A 26019-nucleotide genomic window follows, 5' to 3' on the forward strand; every position below is an offset into this window, starting at 1 on the left:
TCTTTAATTTAGTACAAGTAGGAATGCCACAGTGTAAAAATACTCCATGACAAGTGAAATGTCTTCATTTTATATTAATATAATATTGTGTGTATGTCTTAATGTGTAAGCAGCATTCTTTTTTTAGATGTATATCCATTGAGGACAAATGTTTGTTCTCAGTATTTTTCTGAGATTGACGCATATACTATAATAATAAAATAAAATAAAAGAAAAGAAACTAAAATAAAAAATAAATGAAAGAAAAGAAAAAGAAAAAGAAAAAGAAAAAGAAAAAGAAAAAGAAAAAGAAAAGAAAATATTTTCAAAATACAAACACGTTTTAATGTTTAGTAAGTTTTTAGCATTCTTGCATCTGTTGTACATCTGTAGCTTCAAGGTTCATTTATTGTCATTATACAAAAAAATGCAGTTCCAGTCCATTTATGCTCCAAAAGAAAAAGAAAAAACTATATATCCTGCAACAGGAGGAATTTAAACTTAAATTTACACATGGGGGTGCATGGGGGTGGTGCAATGGCTATCACTTGACATTTCAATTTTTACTGCAGGGAATCATTTTGTGCAAGATGTGGTTTGTTGCTTAAGAGAATAACAATGTGTTTTTAAAAGTTTTTTTAAATAAATGTATGAAAAATAAAACAGCTTTTATTTTGTAGGTGAACGGGCTCGACATCCAGTCATAATCTCGCCCACTTTATCCACGTGCGTTTATCCTGCATATACCACAAACATGTCAGCTGTGGGAGCAGGTGGTCGGTGCTGAAGGTTGAAGAAAAGAAACGTCTCATGCATCAAACTGCGGACACATCATTTATGGATTAATGGACTCCTCAGGCTGAACCACGTTTCTCTGGACATAATCACCACTATTTCACCATGTGGGTATTCAGCATCGCACATCAGCACAGGTTGCTCCTTCTTTGGACCAGAAGATTGTACAACCATGCATCAGTCTCAAGAGTGGGCTCTCAGTTTGCCTCTCACCATGTCTCTGCGTCTCTGCTGCGTCCAGAGGACAGGGGAATCGAACCTGTGGTGAAGAGACGACGCAGGGCTTTAGATACCTCCAGTGTCCAACACAAGCCTGTTGTGTCAGACGGATGGAAGAAGCAGGAGAGGTCAGATCAGAGGAAAACGTGGAAGAAGGAGATCCCAGAGTTGCAGAGGCCAAATCAGAGGAGGGAGGGTGACAGCAGAGTGTCCTCTGAGCTCAGGAGACTCAGTCTGGATGACTTCCCTGCAGAGAGGGAGAAGATGGCGGGTCAGAGGTCAACGCTGCACCCCAGAGAAGAGCACTATGAGGTGGTCTTTGGCATCGCCCCCTGTGTGTTGGCTCTCACTCAGGGTAGAAGGAAGGCGAGAAAACTGTTCGTGAAAGACGGCGAGGCCTCTGACAGGGCGTCTGTGTTAAAGGTGTGCGAGGAGGCCCATCGGCGAGGCGTTCAAGTCCAGCGGGTCAGCAAGAAAGATCTGGACAAGATGTCCTCTGGGCGAGTGCATCAAGGGGTGTGTCTGCAGGCGAGCCCTCTGGGATATCTCACCGAAGACCGAGACTCCCACACACAGAACAGAGGAGACCCCCCTATCTGGCTCGTCCTGGAGAGAGTTCAGGACCCGATGAACCTCGGCGCCATCCTGCGCTCGGCTTACTTCCTGGGTGTGGACAGGGTCGCCAGCAGTCTTCGCCACAGCTGCCCGTTGTCCCCGGTGGTCAGCAAGGCCAGCTCGGGCGTCATGGAGGTGATGGGGGTGTACGGATACGAAAACCTCGGGGGCATGCTGGAGTCCAAGGTGGCGCGGGGCTGGGAGGTGGTCGGCACGGTCGGGGCTGACGCAGAGGAGTCCACGGTTCCTGTCACCCTGTGTTCAGACTTCCGGATGACTAAACCCACGGTGCTGTTGATGGGGGGAGAGGGGGAGGGGTTGTCCCAGCAGCTGCTCTCTTTGTGCCAAACCCTTCTCACCGTCCCAGCCGGCAGAGAGCTGTGCCCCGGTGTGGAGTCTCTCAACGTCTCTGTGGCTTCAGGGATTCTGCTGCACTCTCTGCTGTCCTCCAGGAGGTCGAACAGACGATGACCTCTTTAAAGTTACTGTGAGGAACATTTGAAATGGTTGTGAATCAGACTCAGTTTAGTCCTGATCCTCTATGCGACCTCCATCAGGAAACGAGACCATCAGAGAGAAGATCGTCTGTTTCTATATAGTTGTTCTTAAAGCTCGTCATCGGAGCCACCGGGTCGGATTCTGATGAAACCAGTTTTCTAAAGGGACTCTGGTGATCAGAAACACTACCAACACAAAATGAAAGTTCCTTGTAGTAAAATGAAATATCTGCCTCTACTCAGATGCAGGGACACTGAGAATCTCATGTTGATATTTATGAAATCGGATGTAATTTTTTCTTTTTGTTATAAAAATTCCAACAATGAATGTATCTAATAACAAGTATAATGTATGTATCAGCCATAGAGCTCCATTAAAACACATCAATGAGCTTCACTGTAGTTTATTCTGACTGAATCCCATAAACACCGTCCTGCTGCTTCAAATACTTACATAAAGTATCAAATGTGGATTCATCCGCCGCTGAAAATAGTCCCCAACAAATGCACTATTTCTTCCTGTTCTGTGATGTTTGCTAAAAACTACAGTGCCCAGCTGTTTTAGGAAGCTACTGAGCCTTTTTATTAAAAATGTAACTATGCATTTGTGACCAGATTTTAAAGATTTAAGTCTTCAGTAGAGTGGGGAAGTCTGAAAGTATTGTTAGACGGAGAAAACCTCCGTGTGACCCGGAAACGATCTCATGCCTCCATTTTGTTGGATGTCCCAATTCCTAAAATGCATCACGAGGAGATAGGAGGCTTGTCTGAGGTCTCTATGAGCGAGGATACACCGGTCTATCCTTCGCGGAAGTTGAATAAAAGAGGCTTGAAAACGGACAGATGGTGCAGCTGTGCCACACCTCATATTTAATCGCTGTTGCTCTTGACTCCTCTCCCCTCAAGTCTCTTCCTTGTCTACTCCACTCACATCTCCTGAGGGCGGGATAAAGATGTTAGGAAAGCAGCCGAGGAAAAGGAATAGAGGCTGCACAGTCTGTGAGAAATGGGGGCCAGTTTCTTCTACCGGGATTTGTTTACAGCAAGAGCAATGTGGAATACTTAACAACTGACTCGTTCATTAAAATGCTGCTCTGTTGCTCACGTGAAATATAATATTAAATATGTCTGATACTGTACTTTTTTATATGCTGTACAGAAACAAACTCCACCTACTCTGGGTTGTGAACTGAAGTTTTATTTTTAATAAAATAGCACTGGATCATATTGACTTCTGTACATCTTCTGTGTTTTCTTTTTGTTTCTCTCTTGTTGTTCTGTGTTTGAGTCTCCTCACACAAACTATGGCTCGCACTCCAGTTCATCATAAAAGTGTTGTGTTCAGGACTCTTCAAGATCTTCTGCTCCAAACTGGGAGAACTATTTATTTCCGAAGCTGGGCACAGGTGGATTGTCTATTGTTTAAAATATTATTGTAAATGCATTTAAAAAACAAGTTCTTCACCTTAGCATACTATGTCAGTAATTAACATTGGAGCCACCGGAATTTGATTTATTTTATTTTATTTCCCGGGAGGCTGTGGCGTAGTGGAGAGCAAGGTAGTTCTCCAATCAGAGGGTGGTTCGATACCCGGCTTCGGCAGTCGATGTGTCTTAAGACACTTAACCCCAAGTTGCTCCCGAAGGCTTGCCATCGGTGTGGACTGGATATTGCATGAATGTTAGTTAGAGTCTGATGGTCGCACCTTGCATGGTAGCCTGTCATCAGTGTGTGAATGGGTGAATGATATGTAATATACTACTGATTGTAAGTTGCTTTGGATAAAAGCGTCTGCTAAATGACTGTAATGTAATGTAATGTAATTTAATACAGATACAGTGGACGCTCCACATGACATGAAGACCTCATAAAGTTTAAAATGTCTTTAAAGAAAACAACAATATAACAATAAATACCAACCAAAAAAAAGATTTGCAACTAATTTAAAAAATGTAACAGAATATTTTTTTTTAGCATTACATCATTTTTAAAATTTTATTCATATAAAAAAGAATTGCCTCCAGGTGATATTAAAGTGTGGTTTCCTCCTCTGACACAACAAAAAAACACCTTAATGAAAATAATAATAACAATAGCTCCGCACATGTTCATATACAAAGGTACAAACGGAATCAGTAGAAAACAAATCAACAAATAAATAAATAAATAACATTTACATTTTTGTATTACATGCATCATATTATAATAGTTTAATAATTTAAAGGTCTTTTTTTTAAAGATTAGATAAGAGTATGCTACATTGTTTGAATTAATTGAAAAAGTACAGGAAAGTTGGCTTGCTTACTGACAATTTTTTATCATGCACATGGAATTTTCCCCAAAAAATAATAAATAGTTTTTATTAGTTCATAGTTTTTTTAAATAATTTAAATTTTTAGCATTACATAATTTTTAAAATTTTATTCATATAAAAAAGAATTGCCTCCAGGTGATATAAAAGTGTGACACAATAATAAAACCACCTTAATAAAACAACAACCACAGCGGCTCCGCGGTGCTTCTCCACATGGCGGCAGTACGCGCAGGCAGAGCCGCCGAGGAAGCAGCCTGATGACCGGGGGAAGAAGAGCGGCGCACACAATGCACTGCTCGGGCTGACAAGGGTTGTGTCTCCCTGATTTCCACCATAAATTTCCAATTCAGTGGAAACTTGTGGAGGGTGCAGCAGCGGGGCCGTGCTCTCCTTCTCTGTCCGGATCCACCGAGAACAACGACACCTTTGACCGGGAGCGGCTCCCAGCGGAATCCTGGACGTTGGACTACCAGGGGTTAGGCTGCATGACGGAGCTGCCCAGCCCGGCGGGGGCTCGGCCGACACCCTCGTTTATGGAAATCGACACCGAGGCTTTGATATTTGGGCCTTGATTTTCTTTTCTTTTTCTCTTTTCTTTTTTTAATTTACACATGATTGGAAGTGGAACAAAAGAAGATATTATTATTTTATGGTTGAAGAAAAACGTCCTGCTTCTCTATTATTATTATTATTATTATTAAAAAAAAAATAATAAATAAAAAAAAAGCTTGTGGCTAACAGCTGGAGCGGCTAACGCTAGCTAGCCACGGCAAACGCTAGCTAGCTAGCTGGAGCGGCTAACGCTACGTCTTTCTTTCGATGTCGGCCATCAACACCTCGGCAGGGGGAACACTTCCTCTCCTGGCTGCTGGTTATTAGCCAGCTTCACGACAAAACCACCCCGCCGTGACGCTTTTTTTTGAAGAATATCGCTTTATTCTCCGGTTTCCGGCTTGAATATACCGTCACACGTATCCACAGCTTTAGCCGTGTGCGTGCTAACCAAACAAGCTAACGGCTAAGCTAATGTTAGCATTCCTTCGGGGACTCGTGGATGTTGTGAATAAAAACAAAAAAAAAAACACATGTGAAGATACGGTTCTGATGCTTTGCAATGACACTAACAGGCACTGGTGCCGCTGGTCGGTTGTCAAAGCGTGAATAAGAGCCACTGGTTCCCATTAACGCCATTTTAACTGGGTGTGGGGGGGTGGGGGGTGCGTGCTGGTGTTTTCATCCGAGGTTCGGTGCCTTCCGCCCGGCCGGGGACTCGAGTAAAAGGCCGCACAAAGCAGGAGAGACATGGAAGGCCCGAGCAGGAGCAGCGGGTTCCGGCAGAGCAGGCGGTCCCGATCCCAGCGCGACAGGGAGCGGCGGAGGAGGCGGGTGGACCTGGCCGAGCAGCGGGCCACGTCCCTGTCCTCGGGCTCCGACCGGGAGGCCCGCGGGACCAGCAGCGTCCGACCCGGCTACGGGAGACACAGGCCGCCGCGGAGGAGGAAGAGGGAGTCGGTGTCCTGCGAGGAAGACATCATCGACGGGTTCGCTATTGCGAGCTTTGTCAGCCTGGAGGCTCTGGAGGTAGATATGTTTACACCCAGCTGTCAGGCACAGGGCAGCTTTTACTTCATATATATATGTGTATATATATATATATATATATCAAAGCTGTGAAGTCAAAGCTGTGTATATATATATATATATATATATATATATATATATATACACACACACACACAACAAGATGCATCTGACTGATTGATTTCTATAATTAAGATTGCTTTTCTTTTATTCACATCCATCACATCATGCCCTTCTTTCCTCCAGCTAAAGGTGTGAAAAGATTAAGATTGAACCCCTCAACTCTTGACACTATTTATTAAATCCACTCAGATTGATTGACAACAAGATGCATCTCCTCTAATTGATTGACTGTTTTTTCTTTTATTCGTTACATTACATGACACAATAAGTGTATTCAACATAGGTATTCAAGAGAACTACTAGTCACCAGAAGTCATAAGTGCATCTCCTTTCTTAAACAAGCATTTAAGAGCATAAACCAGAGCAAAAGTAGAGAAACAAACCAATACGAATACAATGAGAGCAACAAACTAATACGACTACAATAAGAGCAACAGACATTTCCCAAATACAACAAGATGCATCTAACTAATTGATTTCTATAATTAAGATTGCTTTTCTTTTATTCCCATCACATCACGCCCTTCTGTCCTCCAGCTAAAGGTGTGAAAGGCTTCAGATTGAACCCCTCAACTCTTGACACTATTTATTAAATCCACTCAGATTGATTGACAACAAGATGCATCTCCTCTAATTGATCTTTTATTCGTTACATTACACATAGGTATTCAAGAGAACTACTAGTCACCAGAAGTCATAAGTGCATCTCCTTTCTTAAACAAGCATTTAAGAGCATAAACCAGAGCAAAAGTACAGAAACAAACTAATACGAACACAATAAGTGAAACAAACCAATACGAATACAATAAGTGAAACAAACCAATACGAATACAATAAGTGAAACAAACTAATACGAATACAATAAGTGAAACAAACTAATACGAATACAATAAGTGAAACAAACTAATACGACTACAATAAGAGCAACAAACATTTCCCAAATACAACAAGATGCATCTAACTAATTGATTTCTATAATTAAGATTGCTTTTCTTTTATTCCCATCACATCACGCCCTTCTGTCCTCCAGCTAAAGGTGTGAAAGGCTTCAGATTGAACCCCTCAACTCTTGACACTATTTATTAAATCCACTCAGATTGATTGACAACAAGATGCATCTCCTCTAATTGATTGACTGTTTTTGCTTTTATTCGTTACATTACATGACACAATAAGTGTATTCAACATGGAGAACTACTAGTCACCAGAAGTCATAAGTGCATCTCCTTTCTTAAACAAGCATCTAAGAGCATAAACCAGAGCAAAAGTAGAGAAACAAACCAATACGAATACAATGAGAGCAACAAACTAATACGACTACAATAAGAGCAACAGACATTTCCCAAATACAACAACATGCATCTAACTAATTGATTTCTATAATTAAGATTGCTTTTCTTTTATTCCCATCACATCACATCATGCCCTTCTGTCCTCCAGCCAAAGGTGTGAAAAGGCTTCAGATTGAACCCCTCGACTCTTGACACTATTTATTCAATCCACTCAGATTGATTGACTGCTTTTCTTTTATTCATTACATTACATGACACAATAAGTGTATTCAACATAGGTATTCAAGAGAACTACTAGTCACCAGAAGTCATAAGTGCATCTCCTTTCTTAAACATGAATCTAAGAGCATAAACCAGAGCAAAAGTACAGAAACAAACTAATACGAACACAATAAGTGAAACAAACTAATACGAATACAATAAGTGAAACAAACATTTCCCAAATACAACAAGATGCATCTGACTAATTGATTTCTATAATTAAGATTGCTTTTCTGTTATTCACATCACATCACATCGTGCCCTTCTGTCCTCCAGCTAAAGGTGTGAAAGGATTAAGATTGAACCCCTCAACTCTTGACACTATTTCTTCAATCCACTCAGATTGCTTTTCTTTTATTCGTTACATTACATGACACAATAAGTGTATTCAAGATAGAGAACTACTAGTCACCATAAGTCATAAGTGCATCTCCTTTCTTAAACAAGCATTTAAGAGCATAAACCAGAGCAAAAGTACAGAAACAAACTAATACGAAAACAATAAGTGCAACAAACTAATACGAATACAATAAGTGAAACAAACTAATACGAAAACAATAAGTGCAACAAACGTTTCCCAAATACAACAAGATGCATCTCCCCTAATTGATTTCTATAATTGATTGACTGCTTTTCTTTTATTCCCATCCATCACATCACATCATGCCCTCCTGTCCTCCAGCTAAAGGTGTGAAAAGCCTTCAGAATGAACCCCTCAACTCCAGCAGAGAGCAATCCACTCAGCCCCCCAAAACCCCAAAAGGCATCCATCCCTCTGATGGGTTCTGGAGAGGCCTCAATTATTCATGTCCTAATTCAGTGAGGTGTTGATGGGCTGCCAAATGGCTTTTCAGACAAAGAAAGAAATCGCTAATCCCATAAACGTCATTTAAATGAGTAGAATTATTACATTACATTACAGTCATTTAGCAGATGCTTTTATCCAAAGCGACTTACAGGAAGTGTATTCAACATAGGTATTCAAGAGAACTACTAGTCACCAGAAGTCATAAGTGCATCTCCTTTCTTAAACAAGCATCTAGGAGCATAAACCAGAGCAAAAGTACAGTGCAGAAACAAACTAATACAAATACAAAAAGTGCAACAAACTAATACGAATGCAATAAGTGCAACAAACTAATACGAATGCAATAAGTGCTAAGCGGAAGGCTCAGGGTAGTACATCATTTAAGAGAGTAGAATTATATGAGTAAATTTATATATTAATTATATATTATTCAACACAAAAGCAGAGATTTGGTTGTTTCTAAGTTCTTGGACCAGGGTTCTTTAAAATCAGCATTTTATTGGTTGCCGCTCTGAATGTAGAGCTTTAATACGTCACACAAAGTATGCATGTGGCACAATTGGCAAACGGATGAAGAGGAAATAATCCCTTAATCTGTTTTATGGGTGGATCATCTGGCATTTTACCTCCGCGTCAGGACAGGAAACCAAACTATTATGTCTTAAGACTGCATTTTTACACGCACAGACGGTTCCAGTATTCTCCTGGGTAACTTGATTTTACAGTCAAATCAACCAGTGAGTACCACGATTGTCGGCTGGTTACTATCTAACACTGCTAATAACAAAAAGTAAACATACCAACAAAAATGGAATGTGGCCATTTCCTTTCTGAATTTCAAACATCCTGCCTGAATTTATTAACAGCAGTAACTGCCTGCAGTTATTCTGTAGAAGATAATTCATTTTAAACCAGACAAGCTGTGGTGACCTTCATGTTGAGCTACCTGCACTTCAGTTTATTAATGCTTTATTCCTGATTTAGCTATCTATTTTATTTACCGTATTTAACAACACAAACTTAATACCTTCTAAGGATCCAATCAAATAGAACCGTGACAATATTTGTCAGTTTTACGTAGTTTTAAACTCTACAGAGTAGTTGTATAATATATGCTGCGACGTCCTCTTGTAGTTTCCAGACATTGTTTCATTTGATTTCACTTGTTTTATGTGATGGACATTTATCCATTTATATCTAAATCACATATACATTTCACCCCTAATACAAATAATCCTCTTTCCACAATGGTTAACTCTCCATGTTTCTCCACAACATTCGAAAAAGAAACACTTGGTACTCAAACATTCTTTTCACATCAGTCAATGATTTCCAAACTTTTGACGCTGATCCTTTTAATAAGAAGCATCGCCTACTCATGACCTCATCACAGACTGGTTTTACCTCGTTTTTAGTTATGTAATTTGAATGATTTAGGGGGCCTGAAGAGGTTATATGTTTCCAGTATTTCACCAGATAAACAGCAAAAAGAAAGAAAGAAAACATATTTCGTGTAGCAGAGATTCTTTTTGGTTTGTCTCATCAGATTTATCTTCTGACCCCCTGAGGTAGAAAAGTGGAGCTGATAAATGATCACAGGACCGAAACCTCTATACACCACAGTGTACTCTAATACCTCTGCCCTTTTGTGTTTTTTATGTGTCAGAGGTATTGATTAAACTCTACAGTATTTTTTAAATTTTTTTAGGCTGCTAGTTAATTTTTTATAATTGCGGTCAATGCAACACACCTACAAAGTACAGTCTCAAAGCACACCGTATAATTGAATCTACACACAAACCGCTGAAGTCTCATGCAGGCTGGTTTGTTTCATTACATCATTCTGGTGTTTCTATTTTTGCCGTCACTCAGAGTAGAATCAATGCAGGAATGGGCTCTTAATCAGAACATTAATCGGCATGCAGCCTGTGGTCTTTGCCCTCAGGCACATACACGTTCATGCTTATTGCTCGACATGTAAACACTGATTGTTTTTATTTGTATTCTCTCTCTTATCAGATGGACTGCTCTCTGAAGCCCAGTCAGCGCACTGATATGCCTGGACGGAGGAACAAGGGGAAGAGAGGTCCGGAGGAGAACGGTGGAGGTCCGCTGTCGGAGCCGGAGGACGGAGCTCCGCACAGCTACTCCAGCAGCTGTTGGAACAAGAGTAAAAATAAGAGGAGAAAAATCGAGGTGAACCGACAACTTTTCACTCTACGGGGCTCAAATGTTTTTCTTGTTCGGATCCAACGTTCATCTTGTCATGTTAGATGTCGAGCTAATTGTTAATCAAATAGAAATGTTTGCATTGAATATGCTGCTAATGAATGAATGAGCCAGTAGAACTGGTTTACACCACCTATCACTTAAGGGTGTTTTAGAAATGAAACAGTGCCGGGAGATTCCTAACAACCAGGAAATGTAGTATTATATAAATGTATGTATGTATGTATGTATATATGTATATATATATATATATATATATATATATATATATACACCTTTTTAAAATAGTTATCACTGTTAATGATTAGTTGTGTTAAGTGATTTAGTCTTATTTAAAACTTATTTTAAATAATATATATATATATTATTTTTCCTAGGGACACCCTTTGGAGACTGGCTACATTGTAAGTTTATTTTCCAATATTATAGTGACGATGATGTTCTGATGTATAAATGTCCTGCAACACTGCAGCATTTCTTGAAACTCCTCTAAAACTACATTGTCTGAAATATTCTAATAGATGCAAATCTGTGTTTGTCTTCTTTCAGTGTGACACTGAGAGTGATACAGGAGATAAGGTGTGTTCTGCTTACCTCTTATCATTGTTACTTCCAGGCTTTATTCTCTAATTGTGTAATGAATGTGTAACATGTGACATTGCTTTTTAAATGGTTACAAAATAACAGTGTCTTTGAATAGGAACACAACAAGATAAACTCAATTTCCTCTGACATTTGATAAGCTATTTTATTAATTAGTCAGGTCATATAACTGACAGTCAGTCGGGATGCAATCTCTATTAGAAATAGCTGAGTGAAATGTTTTTTTGAGTAGAAATTAAATTATGTTTTGTGTCCCCGTCTAGGCCACCGACAACGACATGGACCCAGTCTTCACAGTCAGTACGAGGAAAGGTACGAGAAATTCACCAATTAATATTAAATATAATTTCTTGGGGTTTTATTTTGGGTTTGTAATGTCCCATTCTAAATGTGCAGTATTTTCCCACCCATACTCTATGCTGTGATGTGCAAGAGAGGCATAATGCTGACTGACGTTCTCTCTTTCAGTCGTGGAGCCCGCTCCCTCAAACATGGGCACGACCATTGGCAAAATCTGTCCGCCTCTCCCGGCCCGTTGCGGCGGCGTCTCGCGGTTGATGGTGACCCCGAGGGTATCCGGCTTGGAGCGAAGTCAGGAGAAAAACCTGGAGCAGCATTTCACGGAGCCCGTTTCCTCTTCTACCTCTTCTGGGCCCTTCTCTCGCCTGCCTTCCCCGGTCACGACCTCGGGCGCCGTCCCGCGTTCCAGCCCGTTCAACGGCAACGGCAGCCGCCACAACGGCAGCCCGCCGCTCTCCAAACCCAAACCCTTCCCCCCGTTGCCAGGAAGATCTCACTCCATCTACAACATCAACAGGTGTGTAAAATAGTTTTTTTTATACTATGCATCTGTCCTGGCTCAGCTCTTTGAATTGTGATTTGTCAATTATAAAAATTTTTCCTTCTCAGGAGCAACACTCCAGTCAAACCTCCCTCATCTGCGTCATCTGTTGCGTCTTCCTCGTCCTCCATGCGGCCCCCGACTCCCTCCACCAGTGTGTCGCTGCCCTACTTCAGGAGCTCGGGATCCTCGGGGCCCCTCCGGCCCCCGTCAAGAGCCAGCGCTGGGACCTTGTATGCATCCTCACCTGGACTTCCTCCCCCTCCGCCTCTGCTACAAGGTCCCGGCCACTCAACTGCAGCAGGTACAGTCGACTGGAATGCTGCTTTTCTCTGCTTTTACTGTTTCAGCTGTTCACAGGAACACAATGACTTACATGAAACTAAAATAAACCAAAACCCAGACTTCCTCTGGCGGTTGTTGAGGAAGTTGTATATTGATGAGCAGAGGTCTGATAACGTCAGCTCTGCAAGTATAGCATTCCTTGAACTCTATTGTATTTGGAGACTTGATAGGTAGCACCTTAAAAATCACATATGGCCTTTTTTTTAATATATATACTAAAATGTAAGAATTGGTATGATTTTGAGGTTTTATTTAAAATAATTAACTTTATTTATTTCCTCTCCCTTTATTTCGCCTCTGCTGTAGACCAAGAATTACTGCGTCAGAACTTAAACTCCCACTTCTTGAATTCACAAGAGCGCGAGGGCCGACGCAGCGTCCCGGGGGCCGAAAACAACGCAGCAGCCGCAGGCCGCTCCACGCCCGGTGGTCCATCGGCATCGAACTCTGGACCCGGTTCATCAGGCCGGACGTCCCAGAACCAGCCGAGCATCCCGCCCATGGCCTTCCAGTTCCATCAGCACAACCACCAGCACCAACACACGCACACGCACCAACACTTCACGCCCTTCCTGCACCCCACGGCGACCGCACCGCCTCTGGTGAGATGCTCTCCGTTGTTATGCTGAACATCTGTGTCGTACTTGAAATTCCAGTGAGGCTGGAATGTGGAACATGTTCAGGTTTTTGTTTTTTTAGGAGATGTTTTAACCCACGCACTGTTTTTGTCTCTTTTAGTTTGATAAGTATCCAGGCAAAATGGACGGGCTGTACCGACACCCTGTGAGTACTTTGTATAATCTTACTGATTATGTTGGTGGTGATAATTTACAGATAAGGACAATAAATCAAAAAACAACAAGGCTGAGAATACATTTCAGCTGTTTTAGGACCTTAAACATTTGAATATAAGTAGATTTAAAAGTGCAGGAAAAAAAACATTTATGTAATTAATTTATTCAGCTTTTAAGTGGTCACTAATCTGTGTGTGTGTGTGTCATCGTAGTTCTTCCCACAGTACCCTCCGCCCTCGGTGCCGAGTATCCAGCCTGTGATTCCTCCCAATGGGCCTTTCAGTTCCTTACAAGGAGCATTTCAGCCAAAGGTGAGAAAAAAACTCTGCACGTCATGTCACATTACCTGGTGTGATTATTGTCTCAGCACAATGTGTGTTGTGACAGTTAGGATTTCTAACTGGAGGGTAATTAAGCATTGACCCTCTCGCAGGAGAGCTCCCATAATGCTTCATTAGGACTCCACCTTTGTAAACTCTTCTCATTACTTACTTCTGAAAAAGGGATTCAAGAATCTGTTATGGTCGAGGCGGCACTTGGTCCTATAAGCTTCAGTTTAGCTGAGCATACACTTTACCATTTAAGAAATGTTGTTCTATTCTGACTCGTATTGTAGGAGTAAATTATCTGCGATGTAAAGCCAAAGCTCATGATTTATGTGCTCACACTCTACAGTCCGATTGTCAAGCCACAACCCGAGTGCTCACACAGAACGCGTAAAATAGAAAATACATCGTCCCAGTGTTTGTTTTGTCAGCGGAAATTTAGCAAGTATTTGCTAAAGCCCTTTAATTTCATGCTGACATTGTTATGACACAAACATGAAAAACATTGACAACAAAAACAACAGCGAAAAAGAAGAGATCAGGTGTTAATCAGTCGTAGACATCAGGTGTAGATGATAGGGTTATGGCTCATGTGTTGTGTGGTTCTGTGTGTGTGACAGCCTCTTGTTCCTCAGGGAGCCGGTCCTGATTTAACCTCACGACTCGGGTTGTTCCTCACCACCTGCAGCCCAAAGACCCCAGAGTAAGGACTACATATGTTCACCTACAACCTGACGTTCTTCAGATGTCTTTGTTTTCATTTGCGTAGATCTGTAAAGATGCTGACAAACCAAGTTTAGGCTAGAATGTGCTGCAACACGGGCATAGTCAGTGCAGAGGAGAGTGCAAAAACTATTTCTGATAGAGAGTGAGACATGTGAATTAAAAGTGTTTTCTACACTTGTGTTTTCTTGTAGCTAACTGATCCATTTCGGACATCGTTGAAAATCAGTAATGTAAGCAAAAACAGATGTTTTTTTTTGGAGTCCCTTGGCTCCTCAATAGCTTCAGCCTTTTTTTACTTCCTCACTGCTTCACTCGCTCTTTGCACTAATCTCACTTATACTCTTGACTACTACTGGTCTGTTCTCTGCCCTTGCACACCCAGTTGGATAATTCAGAAGCCCCCGTGATTTTCTTGTATCCTCGCTTATGCATTTTTCAAGACTTCTTTTTTTAAAAATCTCCCTAAACCTTATCTCCAGCTGGAAAACGCCAACCTTGTGTAGCGGCTAAACAGGAACGACATCTGGCTCTGTGTGCAAAGGCTTTAAAGCTGTACATGAAAGATTCATATGTTATGACATTGTTAACTTCTTGTGATCTTTGTGCCGTGCAGAAACCAGGAAAGTGGTGTGCTATGCATGTGTATGTGGCCTGGATGATTCTGAGCCATCAGAAAAAAGTGAAGGTACGTGTTTCTTATCAAAAACAGGTTTTGAACATTTCTGTTTTAGTGTTTAGAGAACAAAATCATGAAAATGGGATGTGTTTTGACCCCTCTAAACGCTCGCCTCTTTCAGCTGATGCGTGCGGATCCTCACAAGTTGGACTTCCGTAGTGACCTGCTGGCCCGTCTTCCTGGAGCGGGAGGTCTGGGCCCACTGGGGCCCATGGGAGGAGCCATGCCTCCCACTCATGATCTGACCAGACCTCCCAGTCTGTTCTCAGCTGCAGGTGCACGTCTAAACATTGTTGTCTTTTCAGAGCAGCTGACAGAGTGAGATTTTGAAGTTGCGTAATGTGTCAGGATGTTTTTTTTCTTAATATTTCACGCTTGCACGTGTGAATTTGACTTATTTCTGAAAGCATTTCCTTCTCTAACCACCTGTCACTGCTTAATGATGTCCTCACATCCCTGAGGCTCGACAGCATCACTGTGTCGAGTCGCAGCATGAAGTGTGTGCGAACAGCTCGATGCACTTGATTTTGATGAACGCTGACATTTTTTCCTTCTTTCTCTCAGGGGCAGTCAATCCGTCCTCCGCTCCTTTCATCTCTCCATCAACGCCCCACTCCTCTTTCCTCCCACCGACTGCACACTTGGGTAAGAGCAGCTTCAAAAGGCACATCTGTGCGCCACTTGTACACAACAACCAACTTCTCTGTCACTTCGATTCACCTGCTCCACATTTCACATCGACCTTCCAGAGATGAAAAGAAACCGAGTTTCCTAAAACCGTTGCGTCCTTGTTCTCCCATCTGACTGGAGACAGTTCAGAAGTTTCGGCACAGCTTAGAGCCCCCCCGTGTAGAAGTTAACGGTTGTATTAAGTCTGACGTTTTACCTTCGCTTTTATTATTAGATCCGTATGGCCGATCCCCACCCTTCACCCCTCTGGGAGCGCTTGGTTCTGGTGCCTTTGGAGGACTTGGCAGCCCAACACTGGGTCAGTATTAGTTTTATTTTTAATTCTTTTATGTTTCTCTACTCTTGAAACACAGGCTTAAAGGGTAGGTTTCGATTAAGTCCGTCCCAAATAATTTCTTATATTATATAATTCAAATAAGTCTGCAGACTTTGTGCGCAAGCTAGGGGATTACGTACAGGGGAGAGAGTACTGAGAGAATATGGGGAGCATATTTTTATACTCTATTATAATATCTTTATATTTTATATCGTAATTTTTCGCGTGTGCGACTCGCGCTCTCTTCACTACGGCGAGTATTAACTGAGCTTTAGACGGTGTTATTTGTGGCGATCATTCCTCCTCTCAATACCGGCCATTAAGTGATCCCTCCGTGACGGGACACCACTTAAGAAAAAGGGGTACAAAATCAACAGTCAAGCAAATATGAGGCTTCAGCTGTGTTTTATTTTTTATTGCTGCTGTTTTCTACCAGCCAAATGCAACCACCAGGAAGTATCTCTTCCCCACGACTCACCGATGAAATGCTGGCTGTGGAAACACACAGAGGGAACTATGTACAACAAAGACTGAACCTCAGAAGACACTTTCTCTATTTGGCTGCTGAAGCCTCATATTTGCCTCAGCTGAACTTACAGAACAGTCGCACAAGGAACAATTACAGCAACCAGTGGATCTACATGCTTGAGTTTATCTCGTGTCAGAGTGTACTTAAGGTTTGCAATTACAACTTCTCACTGTGATATGTGGAATTCATTAAAAGTTTGTGTGTGTGGGCGTAAAACAATTAGTCCCCTCAACAACGCAGTGCAATATTTTACTGTTTTTAGTTTAGTCGGTCACACAAACCGTCTGAGTGGGCAAATGTCGTAAAACACATAAATTGTCACATTTACTGTGATTGGAGGAGCTCTCCGTACACTCTGCTAATGAAGGAGGATGATGAGCTTGTTGCGGCTTGTCGAGTCGCACCTCTGCTGCTCAACATCACCAATCAAGTCTGTTTAAAAACCGAGCCGGAGCACTAAAAGCAAAGCATTTAAACACCATGGCTTTATTGCTCAGTGGTGTCAAACTTTGCTAGTTAATGCATTTTTTTGTTTATTTTGACGTGTCCTCCACAACAAATCTGACATCTTTGTTGTAGAACTCTTACAATTAATAAACTAATTTGCAAAATACGCTCGTACGATAATACCATGAAGTAAATGTGTAAATAGGTCAAATAAGGAAAGTTGATGTGGATTGAACAGATTATTTTTAAGTACTGGTAAAGGGAATGGATTAATCCATATTGTAGCTCCTTCTACTTTATATTTACATTTAGAAGATAATCTGCTAATGTGGTTTTGGTTGTAACGCTAACTGCAGAATTAAAACCAGAAACTGAGAGGAGGTGGCTGCTTCCAAAGAAACTGATTCACAGTGAGCAAGAAAAAGAGAATGTGTTTTGAATGTTTCTTGTGGCGGTGCAGTAGTGTATGGCTTTATTGTAAAATATGAGTAGCTTGAACAAAACTATGAAGGTCTTTTTTTCCTCAAAAATAACCGTTGACCTTTCAGTCTTCACAGAAGTCTTTTTATAAACTGTACAACCACTACAGTGGATATTTTGTGAAGGAGCTGAGATCTGGTTCTGATAAGTCTACAGTGATAAATGCATGTTGTGAGTCTTACCACAGATTTCCTGTCTTTACTACCACAGGTGCAGCTTTGATCTAGGCCTGGGTATCTTTTTTTTTTTATATAATCTTGTTCCATAAATATTCTTTTTTGCAAGTTCTTTAAAATTCAAGTTACAAACAACTGTCCCACCTAACAACCTTAACAAAGTAATAATAACAAGAATGAAAATAAGAATAAATAAATCATAGAACATAGAAATCAATGCACTATGACTTCTTTTGCTGGCTTCCTTCTGCATGTTTTTCTCTGAAAATGTGTCTTAAATGTATCGGGTGTATAACGTCTTCAAACACAAACGCCTAAACAAGAATCCCACCTAAATATATGAGATATACAATTAACAAAATTGTTTTTTGAACTATAGAGTTACCTGACACACTAGTAAGTTAATAAGACAGGACTTAACTACTCAGCTCTAAACTTGACTTAACTTTTGACCAAAGTACATAGTTCCTTATTTTATACATTATTGATTGCATTCCAAAATATATTTCACTTTATTATTTAGAAAGGACCAACTTGTTTTGATCAACAGAAGTTGTTTAGGCAATACAAGCAAGTTTTGAGTTAGACTTTGAAATAATAATGATGCTCACCAGGATAATAAAAGCTGCAAACAACTAAACCTGATCTGGATTTAGCTTCCACAAACTGCAATAGCACTTTTGTAAAAAATGTATTTAAAATGATTACTTCTACGTGGGTTTTTATGCGTTTCTTTTTCTAACCCAATATGTGTCTTTATTCTTCAGCAGGATCTGTGTTTGGTCCTAAAGACTCACCAGCTGGCGTGGTCGGAGGCCTGTCCACCCCGAACCATCACGACCCGTGGAACCGTCTTCACGGCGGCCCGTCTGGGTTCGCTCCCGGCCCCAGCTGGGCTAAAGGGCCGGACAAGCGGGACGAGAGGGACCGAGCGAAGGACATGGACAGGAGAGACATCCCCCACATCAAGGATGAAAAGGACAGGTATGACATGATTTCAATACTGGCCTTAAACTTAAAAGGAAGAGCTTGGATTTTGTTCTTGACATGCGGTGGTAGTAGTTGGCAATAAGTACCGACATTATCCCCAAGCAGTGTCCGACACACAGACCTTGGCTCTGCTTATTCCAGTGGTATTTCTGGTATCCAAGAAGAGGAGAGACCTCAAGAAGGGCAATGGATCAAATTTGTCCATTTAGGTCCACTAACAGAAGTGAAGAACGGCTCGCTTTGTGCCACCTGCTGCTGCGAAAGTCGTCTCTCACTATTCATGATTGTGAATAAATGTAATGAAACCTGTTGGGCATTAGTACCATAGACTGTATATAAGAAGTGGACGTAGTCACGTAGAGACACCGTATACCACGCTGGTAGCGGCAGCGATTTGTTAATCACAGTAGCCCCGCCCTAAAGCATACCCTGCTTTAATAAACTGTAGTTGAAATGAAAAGGATTTGTTTGAATACATTTCATTGTCTAACTTTATGTCTTGCAGAGACAATATGCTGTACGGCCGACAACCTGTGAGAATGTCTCCAGTTGCGCCTTCCTTCAAGCCCCGCAGTAGCACCCCGGTCTCCCACATCAACGGCCACAGCAGCACCCACGGGGCGGCGCCGGGCCGATTGAGGACCTGACGCGCAGCCTAAGCAGAGACAGAGACCGCGAGCGAGACAGAGACGGCGACAAGAGGCCGCAGCAAACGTCGTCTTCACGTGGACCTCCTTCGTCTTTAGTAGCAGACAGGGACAGGCCGCGGTCGTCCTCGTCCTCCGTGCTCACCACCCCCCCGCCCACCAACCGCTCGGCCCCGTCTCCGATGGAGCTCTACCCCCGCTCGATGGCCCCGACGGCACACGGCCTCCACAACGAACCCTCGCACTCCCAAAGAGACGGTAACCTCCCTTCTTCCTCCGCGGCGTCCGCCTCCGTCACTTCTTTGTCTCAGGCCAAGAAGTCTGACCGGACCACGACGCCCGTCTCCAAACCGCCGCTGCTCCTCCCGCCGGTTAAAGTCAAGGAGGAGCGTAAAGAGGAGCCGGAGCACATCCCCATCACCCTCCCTCCGCCGGCACCCAACCACAGCTTTGACCGACCCAACAGCCATCCTCACCACCATCGCTCCGGCACCCCTTCCTCCTCTATGTCACTGACTCCCACTCCCGGTGTTCCCCACATGCCTCAAAATCCTAACCCTCCTTCCCACCAACACCTCGCCCTGCTGGACCGCTCCAGGGCTATAGAGGCGTATCTGGGGAGCACGGGTGCTGCGGGTTTGATGATGGGTCCAGGAGGAGAGCGGTTCCACCACGGTCCGGGGCAAGGACCATCACAGGGTCCGCACAGCTTCACCTGGGACCCCTGGAGGGAGCTGGCGGCTCAGCAGCAGCATCATCATCATCGTAGGGAGGCGATGGCACTACGGGCAGATCCCCACTTAGCCCTGCGGACCGATCCACACCTGGCCCGACTGCTCCAGCACCAGCGCCTTCTGGAGGCGGAGAGGGCCGCGGCTTTAGCGTCCGCTGTCGCTGCGGCCAACCCTCACCACCCTCCGACTTCTACCTCTGCCTCCAACTCTGCTGTCCGCCAGGAGTTCGGCCTGATGGCCCACCACTTTGACCGCCCTCATCACCTCGGACACCCGGGTGGCGGTCTCATGGACGAGGAGCAGCGCGCCCAGATCCTGAGGGAAGACTTTGAGCGCGCTCGCTACTTCGGGATGCATCCGCATGCGCAAATCCACCCCGGCTCTCACCTCTCTGGCCCCTCTCATGCTGCTACCGCCGCTCACCTGGAGCAGCTCCACCCTGGCCTTCTCTCCCACTCGCTCCCCCACGGCGCCTCCCCCGCTGCCCAGCACCACGCTGGCCTCTTCGCCCGTCTGGGCCACCTGAACGCGCACCACGTGCCCAACGGCATCCTGACAAAGACCCCCTCGGGCTTGGTGGGAGCCCTGGCGATGGGGGCGCCGCCTCCGCTCATTCCGTCCATCACCAGCCGGTCGTCCACGCCGCCACGTAGACTCGGCGGGCCGGGCGATCTGGCTATGTATGGTGCCCACAAAGACGGGGAGTCCAGATAGTACAGGGACAACACTGGAGGAGATTAAGGGAAATGTCAGGATCACTGTGCTGCTCTCAACCTGCCCCCCCTTTGCCTCTTGCAGACTACTAAACCCTGCTCTCCCAGTTACACAACCAAACCAGCTCCAGCACCCCCCAAACCCCCCCAACCGCCATCCCAAACAAGGGTAACCATGACTGGCTGGAGGTGACAGAAGGGAGGGAAACGCAAGACTCATCAGTGTGACTTAGAATATGCGCAATGGTTCTATCAGTGCAATTTAAAGGTACACGGTTTCTGTGCATCCTTGGTGTATTTTTATGTTATACTGGCTGTTGGTTACCACAGTAGGCCCATTTTGAAAAGCTGTAGGAAAAGAAGAGGGAAGCTTTTCTTTAATTCTTCAGGTGAATTAAGATCCTGGATTGGAAATGACTTCCAGAGGGACGTGCACTGTGAAAAAAAAAAAAAAAAAAAAACACGTCAAAGGTTTTTGTCCTCAGCTCGGTTAACTCACGGGATATTATCATAAAGCCTTCCTCTACATGAATCAACCCTGATTAAAAGGTATTGTGGACGAGGGTCTTCAGAAATATAATGGTCAAAGTGATGCGTTCTGTTCTCTGCGTCTTTCTTTTTTTGTCATTGTGGAAAAGACAGATTACTGATGAGATCATTTAAACGAAAATCGTTGCACCTCAGTTTCCTGCTTCACCCAAAAATCCAACCTCCCCTCAGCTTCACCGATTATGAGATTCAACCTTCTTTGTTTTTTTTTATTTTTGTTTGGCTTGTTTTATTTTTCATTTCCAAAAGGACGAATGGGGCGAAATGAACTGTGCTACACTGTGTGAGTGAACACAGTATTTTTAGAGCTTCCTGTAACTGTTTCCCACTCTCCTCTTGACTATATGAGCAGGACCAGATTATAGTAGTCTAGAGAAATTGCCTTTGTAATTATTATTCTTAACATTAATTATCTTCTATAATAATAAATATATTCACTGTTATGTTATTTGTATTTGTTTCGGGTATCAACCAGTACTCTCTCTCCCCAGGTAGTAGTCTGTTTCAAATCATGCTGGAGGGCTTGCGTCACAGAAAGCAGTTTTTAAGCGCTTGTGAACATTAAGCCGTCTCCGTCGAAGCCTCTTCAAGGATCTCGTCTGCGACTTTATTACGCCGAGAGGGAGGTTTGCCTGTGTGTGTGTCATTGGTTGTGTGTTATATCCATTTGGGACTATGGGAGCCTTGTACATTGAACTGTCGAGTTGTTTCATCAATAAAAGTAAGTTATATACATGGATAAATGGGACATCTGCTGAAGAACGGAGGAAAAAAAACATATAAGGACTTGTGTCAGAAGACAGCTAGACAGTGGGTATCCTGAGAGGGAAAAGACTGGGTCGATTATTTTAATATGACCATTTTATACCTTTCAAACCCCTCCCCTAGAGACCACAAAGATTAATTATTAAATGAATTGTTGTTTACTCTGTTGTGTGGGTCTTTTGTTCTGAGTCTTTTTAATATTTAACTACTGTTTTATTTTTTGATTTATCTATTTTATTTTTCTTGTATAATAGATTGATGTATAAATTCAGAAAGCAGTGAGAAATACTTTAATTTATTAATTTATTTAAAAAAAGTACTTTGTCTGATCAGCAGTCCATTTCCTAAAGATACAGTTTACCATCAGAAAAGACCAAGAAAACCAGCAAATATTTAAATATAAGTATTAGTGTGGGTTTTTTATATGAAAAAAAGGCAAAAAAATTAAAAAAAAAATCTTAAATTAAATGATACTTGAATTCTGTTATATAAACAAATCAAAAAGGAAATTCTGAAGCATCTTTCATATAAATAATCCTGCATTTAAAAGGGAATGAGCAGGAAAGTACTCAACTTATTTTCACTAGGCTTTCTCTAAAGTAAGAAAGTCTTAATTTTCATTAATATATCCCCCCCCCCCGAAAAAGAAAGTACATTTACTCAAATACTACACACAAGTACACATTTGAAAAGCTTGTACTTCACTTGAGTCTAATCCTCTCTTCTACTTCATTACATTTCAGAGGGAAATATTGTACTTTTTACTACATTAACTAACAAAGAGTTAATAGAATTTAATGTTTTTTAATACATCAAACCACCCACCATTTAATATAGCTGTATAATTAGTAAATTCACAGGAAAACTATTTTGATTAAGTTATTCTTCATGTAAAACTATTTCATGGTTTCAGCCTCACCTATATGAAGATTTGCTTCTTTTAGTTTCAATTATTTTAAATGTTTATTATATATTTTCTTTTAATAATGAGGTTTGAATGGTTTGATACAAAAAAAACATTAAGTTGTGACTTTAATTAATCGATTAAAGGAGGAAATAATCAGCAGGTTAATCCAAAATGAAAATAATAATAGTTAATAGTATCATCAGCAGTAAAATCCTGCTTTAACATTAATGTATTAGTAGAAATACATTAATATAAAAAATAATAATTCACCTATCAATAAAGCCTGTTAAAACAATGTATTGATCCTTATGATTAAATACATAATAATATAAGTCACAGAGGACATTTTTTTTTGCATTTAGTACATTTAACACTTTAAATAAAAAAAATTCTAATATGTCTTTATGTTAATTTACTTTTTACTATTTGTTTAATCAATTAAACTGGAATACTTAAAGCTCGCTTCTGACAACGAACTACAATCAGAAATTTCAAGTGGCGCGCTTGACGAGATCTCGCGAGATTTCCTGCGTTCTGTACTTTGTCAGCAGCAGCGGTCCTCCACCATTTCGCTGCGTAAAGTCTCCTCCCCGCGACCGCTACATTCTGCGCCGAAACCCAGTCTCTCCCGGTCCGTATTTTAACTTCTTCCCACAGACCTAGTGGTACCTCGTTGGGTACCGGGAGACAGTTTGGATTACCGGCATTAAGGATTGTGTGCGATTTTGCGCGGATGACGACTCCTTCAACGAGAATTTAGTAAAAGAAAATTGGTCGGAAATTTCAGGTAGGTGGGAACTTAAGATGGCGGCCTTGGAGAGGGAGGGGGGCAAGGAGGAAGTAAAGGGGGGATTTAAGGGGGGACTCCGACTTACGACAGCGACACAATCAGACTGCCTTTCACTTGATGGCATTTTTTGACTTTACTTCTTTTAAGTATGCAGACTCTACCCTCACACCTTGAGCCGACACAACAACAAAACGCCACCACACCGAAAAAAACCCCGAATTTAACCAGAAACGCCTCGTCATTGAAGAATCCTCTCCTCCCCTGTCGCTTCTAAAGAGCCGTCCGTCGTCCCGTGTGGGCCCCCCCCTAAACCCCCCCCCTTTTTTTTTTTTTTTTTTTATAATCGTTGCAAAATTCATACGGAACTTTTATTAAACGTTTTTTTTTTTAAATATTTATTTTTTAAACACCTGCTCAAAAAGCGACACGTATCACTGCTTAAAACTAATTAATTTTAACGTTTTCATTTCCATGGAAACGAGATTTGACCCCACGCAATGACGTCACGAACGATTGTGTCCCCCTCCTCCTTCTCCCCCCCCCCCCCTCCCCTCTCTGTATGGCAGCGCGTGCAGAAGCGGGTTTTTAATGCGACTTTTCAGATGTTTCCTGTGGCCTCGCGACGAAGTAACTCAATCAAACGTGTGTGCACAAACGGGCTTCTCCGCGAGCTCGAGCGTTACATAACGGCGGTTGGCTGGGTGCGCCTGCGCGTGAATCGAACGCACCCTCAGTAGCTCCACTAACGCAGCTAAACCCGCACGAGAGCCACAGAACCAACGGGCGTTAACGTCCAACCAGGGGCGCTCGCGACCGTTGGTGTTCCATTGTCAACGGCTCTCCTCTCGCGCACGTCAGTTACTACTTAATGTATATTTAAAAAAAAAAAAAAAAAAAAAAGGTCGTTAATCAAAAGGTAGATGAGGCTCGCGAGACCATACAAATGAATGACTGGGAGGCCCGCGAGCCTGCTCACCGGCTTTTAGCCTGTGAGCGCGTGCTGTGGGAGACTGCAGCAAAAATGCAAACTTGTGGAGCTCACACACATATATACACACTTATACACACATATACACACACATATATATACACATACACACACATATATATACACACACATATACACACATATATATACACACACATATACACACACACACATATATATATACACTCATATGTATATATACATACATATGCACACACATATACTACCCTGAGCCTTCCTCGTAGCACTTACTGTATTCGTATCAGTTCGCTGCACTTATTGAATTTGTATTTGTTTACTGCACTTATTATATTCGTATTAGTCTGTTGCAATTATTGTTTTCGTAGTAATTTGCCTCTGCACTGTACTTTTGCTCTGGTTTATGCTTTGAGATGCTTGTTTAAGAAAGGAGATGCACTTATGACTTCTGGTGACTAGTAGTTCTCTTGAATACCTATGTTGAATACACTTCCTGTAAGTCGCTTTGGATAAAAGCGTCTGCTAAATGACTAATGTAATGTAATATATATATATATACATATACACACACATATATATATATATACACGCATATATATACATATACACACACATATATATACATATACACACACACACATATTTATTTATATTGTCCCCACACTGATGTTTGTGTTTACTAAATGCATGTCTAATAAAATTAATTCAGTAGTGTGGCAAACACATTTTAATTGTCAAGTGGAGAGATGTGCAGTTTGGTTTTAATAATAATAAAGTTTTTTATTTGTGCATCCACAGACTATGTGGAAGGGACCCTAATTTCAGCATCCTGGAAGTAGAAAGCACGGAAGATCTGTGTCTCACACCACAGACAGGTGAGAAGTTGTTGCTTTGCACACACACACACACACACACACACACACACACACACACACACACACACACACACCTTTTTACGACAGTGAGATTTCCTATACTTGAATAAAAGAACACAAAAACAGCAGCATAGTAACTGCCCACTTTATCAACAGAATATATATTTTATGCACCTTTTCTTTGTTGTTTTTTTGCCTTTACCTGGTCCAGACTCTCTGCTAACAGCCCGTGTCACCCACAGGTGCAGTGTGTAGCCGGGGCAGCACAGAGGAAGGACGCTCTGGGGAGGAGGCGGTGCGGCGGCGTGCCCCTCCGGCTGTGGATGTGCTGGGTGGCAACCCCCAGGCTGCACAGAATGTGGCTGGGGAGTCGCCTCGGCGTGCCCCGCAGCCGGTCGCAGCTGCCCCCGCCCGGTCCC

At 42.3% G+C, this 26019-nt stretch overlaps 2 protein-coding genes and 1 long non-coding RNA gene across 3 annotated transcripts; all 3 read left to right on the forward strand.

Moving 5' to 3' along the window:
• Nucleotides 1–679: 679 nt before the first annotated feature.
• On the forward strand, nt 680–3316 carry mrm1 (mitochondrial rRNA methyltransferase 1 homolog (S. cerevisiae)). Its single transcript, XM_054599155.1, has one exon. It carries the CDS (start codon nt 880–882, stop codon nt 2077–2079), a length of 1200 nt encoding a protein of 399 aa, XP_054455130.1. The 5' UTR covers nt 680–879; the 3' UTR covers nt 2080–3316.
• Nucleotides 3317–4641: 1325 nt separating this feature from the next.
• Nucleotides 4642–21202, forward strand: fbrs (fibrosin). The gene is given in 20 exon segments (XM_054598923.1): nt 4642–6001; nt 10505–10681; nt 11092–11118; nt 11264–11293; nt 11581–11629; nt 11786–12134; nt 12227–12462; nt 12861–13105; nt 13242–13286; nt 13510–13608; nt 14259–14289; nt 14292–14326; nt 14541–14579; nt 14963–15034; nt 15147–15300; nt 15590–15670; nt 15930–16013; nt 18431–18647; nt 19159–19265; nt 19268–21202. Coding segments are annotated over 20 exon segments (3837 nt in total). The 5' UTR covers nt 4642–5722; the 3' UTR covers nt 20749–21202.
• Nucleotides 21203–23555: 2353 nt separating this feature from the next.
• On the forward strand, nt 23556–25906 carry LOC129091858 (uncharacterized). The gene is made up of 3 exons (XR_008531236.1): nt 23556–23755; nt 25524–25600; nt 25843–25906. It is a non-coding gene; the product is annotated as an uncharacterized LOC129091858 (long non-coding RNA).
• The last annotated feature ends 113 nt before the right edge of the window (nt 25907–26019 follow it).

Source organism: Anoplopoma fimbria, chromosome 5 (assembly GCF_027596085.1).
Source record: "Anoplopoma fimbria isolate UVic2021 breed Golden Eagle Sablefish chromosome 5, Afim_UVic_2022, whole genome shotgun sequence".
Lineage (NCBI taxonomy): Eukaryota > Metazoa > Chordata > Actinopteri > Perciformes > Anoplopomatidae > Anoplopoma > Anoplopoma fimbria.